Raw genomic sequence first — 3438 nt, forward strand, 5'->3', positions numbered from 1 at the left:
CTGGCGAAGATGAGTCATATGAACTATTTTCCATGTGGTGAAGATGAGTCATATGGAACTATTATTCATCTGGTGAAAATGAGTCATATGAACTATTATCCATTTGGTGAAGATGAGTCATATGGAACTATTATCCATCTGGTGAAGATGATTCATATGAAACGATTATCCATCTAGTGAAGATGAGTCATATGAACCGATTATCTATCTGGTGAAGATGAGTCATATGGAACTATTATCCATTAGATGAAGATGAGTCATATGGAACTATTATCCATCAGGTGAAGATGGGTCTTTTTTAGGGGGAGGGGTTTAATCGTTTCTATCTAACACCTAAGCTTCAAGGTTCACTATTAATTTGACAAAAGTAGCTCAAGGCCCGTATACGGTGTATAATAAAACAGCCCGAACTGTGTGAACTACCTTCTCAACGGGAACAATATATACATAATACAGCAATGTTACACACGACAACATTTTATTCCAGTTTATGTCACGTCTGTAAAAGGATAACTGTAGCTGACACGTAGGTGTACAACTCACCAGTCTGATATTCCAACCTGTGAGGAAAATCGGTATTTCATCTGATACTTCTAACAAAAGGCACACAACTAAAGGGATTTGGTTAGTTTAATATATCACAGTACAATTCCTTGCCTTAGCAGATCAACCAAGAAAGGTTAAAACACAGGTGGAATGTTTGTTAATGATAATACTAACCGTATTCACTTTTTTCTGCAGATCTCAAATATTGTACGTATTTTGTAATTCTGTTCTTTTATGCGAAAATATAAAATGTTCTCTGTTTTTGGTGAATAATTTTAATTTAAAACGTAAGACTTCAACGAGCTTTTTATAAGTTTCCTAGCCTACTTGAACTTGTTACTGCGATATTTCTTTTGTTTATGAACATTGTTTGTTTACTTAGGAGGGCTACAGTCCCCGTGCTGGATGAACGCTGACTTAGACTTATCGGTGCTGGAAGACCTAGAGATCCCTATGTTACTTTCCACCCCTGACCCCACCACGGTCTACCCTGGAGCATCCGACATGAACATACAGCCGACTCAAGACTTTTCGTGTATCAAACCCACAATAGATGAGTTTGGTTTACTGGAAGAAACCCCTCCCGACTCTCTGGATGGTCAAGTTTCGGAGATTTATCAAAAGAAGCTATTCACACAAGAACCATATCATTTGGATACCTATGGAAACTTCATAACTCTTCCATCTTCAGCATCTTCTTCTCCATGGAATTCTTCATCGTTGTGTTCTTCTGGTACATCATCTCCATCGCCTTCTGATATACAACCAAATATTCTTTCAATTTCCCAGTTCAGCTATAATCACGGGCCTAAGCCTAACGCTAACGAAATATTAAAAGCTATTCTTCCTCAAGAAACATACAATTACGAAGAATATAACCTGAATGTGAGTGACAGCAGTCAACTACTAGGATGCATCCAGAATCCGTCCATAAATACAGGATCATTCTTCGGATGCCCCGGAATCAATGTTTCTGGAGGAAATATATATCCGGGGACCAATACTTCATCTTCTGTTGTCAACTTCAACCCGCCCTCTATTACTCAACGAAGGCGCGCCAAAAATAAACACAAGCAGCGTGAAGAGATAAATAAAACTACTCTCAATGACAGCGTCAATAAATACCGAAAAAAGCTGCAGAACAAGGAAGCTGCAGTTCGTTATCGAATCAAAAAACGAGAAGAAGCACAGTGGATGCAAGACGAAGAAAATGTGTTAATAAGGAAGAACATTGTGCTTAAGGACAAGGTACAGAAACTAGAGAACGAGATATCTTATTTAAAGAGTCTTACAAAGGAAATCGTGAGAGTAAAGGGTGTGCTTCTCGAACCTCGAGACCATCCTTCATGCTCTTAAGCATCTCGAACGTAACTTGAATAAACTTCCACAGCTTTTAAAGTGACTTGTTTGCCGATTCATCATAGAAGTCATGTGTTCGTTAGCACTGTAATGTGCTCCTAAAAGATAAATAATATAAAAAAGGCACTGCACGTGTACTGATTATTCCATTTAAAAGTGTGCCTTGCTTAGATTGTATTGGTCGTTTTGACTACATTGATATGAAAATATAAATGTTAGAACATTTACATCCTTAAAAATGTCAATTAGCTCTCACTTTGGATCCCTAGAAACTTTAAACAAAGCCTGCATTCGTAGCCACGAAAAATTATGCATATTGGCTAAATACTTTGTTCCTCCTTGCTAAATCTTCGTGTGTTTTTTGTTGTTGTTTTTATTATTAATCTTGGACATCAAAATATCAGTTGAGAAAAACAGTTGTGGAACAAGAAGTTATTGTTTCGTGTGTAGTGAATAAAACCTGTCAGAGTTATGAAACAAGGAAAAGTTATTGTCATGTATAGTGTATGAAACCTGTGTTACAGTTGTGGAACAAGGAAAAGTTATTGTGTCATGTGTAGTGTATTAAACCTATGTTACAGTTGTGTAACAAGGAAACGTTACTCTGTCATGTGTAGTGTAGGTAATTTGTGTTACAGTTGTGGAACAGGGAAAAGTTAGTGTCTTGTGTAGTGTATGCAATTTGTGTCACAGTTGTGGAACAAGGAAATGTTATTGTGGCATGTGTAGTGTATACAATTTGTGTTACAGTTGTGGAACAAGGAAATGTTATTGTGTCATGTGTAGTGTATTAAACCTGTGTTACAGTTGTGGAACAAGGAAACGTTACTGTGTCATGTGTAGTGTAGGCAATTTGTGTTACAGTTATGGAACAAGGAAATGTTATTGTGTCATGTGTAGTGTATTAAACCTGTGTTGCAGTTGTGGAACAAAGAAAAGTTATTGTGTCATGTGTAGTGTATGAAACCTGTGTTAAAGTTGTGGAACAGGGAAACGTTAGTGTCATGTGTAGTGTATGCAATTTGTGTCACAGTTGTGGAACAGGGAAAAGTTACTGTGTCATGTGTAGTGTATGCAATTTGTGTCACAGTTGTGGAACAAGGAAAAGTTATTGTGTATGAAGCCTGTGTTACAGTTGTGGAATAAGGAAATATTATTGTCATGTGTAGTGTATGAAGCCTGTGTTACAGTTGTGGAACAAGGAAACGTTACTGTGCCATGTGTAGTGTATAAAGCCTGTGTCATTGATGTGTTGTCGTATAAACTACTAAACAGGTCTTATTCCAAGCATTACAGTTTTTCCAGATAACGGTACTATTATATATATATTTTTTCAGATAACAGTATTATTATATATGTATTAAATATTTTTCTAGAAAAAGCTACTATTATATATATATATATTTCTAGATAACGGTACTACTATATCTGTATTATATATTTTTCCAGATAACGGTATTATATTATATATATGTATATTTCCAGATAACGGTACTATTATATATATATATATATTTCCAGATAACGGTACTA

The 3438-nt window shown here is 36.0% G+C and overlaps 1 protein-coding gene across 2 annotated transcripts in view; it reads left to right on the forward strand.

Annotated features, from left to right (window-relative positions):
- Positions 1-3280, forward strand: part of LOC111088904 (cyclic AMP-dependent transcription factor ATF-4-like) — a 13449-nt gene extending 10169 nt beyond the window's left edge. For both annotated transcript variants that reach the window (XM_022400176.1, XM_022400175.1), the window contains one exon: positions 929-3280. In XM_022400176.1, coding sequence (XP_022255884.1) covers positions 952-1902 — 951 coding nt within the window. In that variant the 5' untranslated portion in view covers positions 929-951 and the 3' untranslated portion in view covers positions 1903-3280. The remainder of the gene's footprint in view (positions 1-928) is intronic.
- Positions 3281-3438: the final 158 nt, after the last annotated feature.

The sequence above is a fragment of the Limulus polyphemus genome, unplaced genomic scaffold (assembly GCF_000517525.1).
Source record: "Limulus polyphemus unplaced genomic scaffold, Limulus_polyphemus-2.1.2 Scaffold4700, whole genome shotgun sequence".
Taxonomy (NCBI): Eukaryota; Metazoa; Arthropoda; class Merostomata; order Xiphosura; family Limulidae; genus Limulus; species Limulus polyphemus.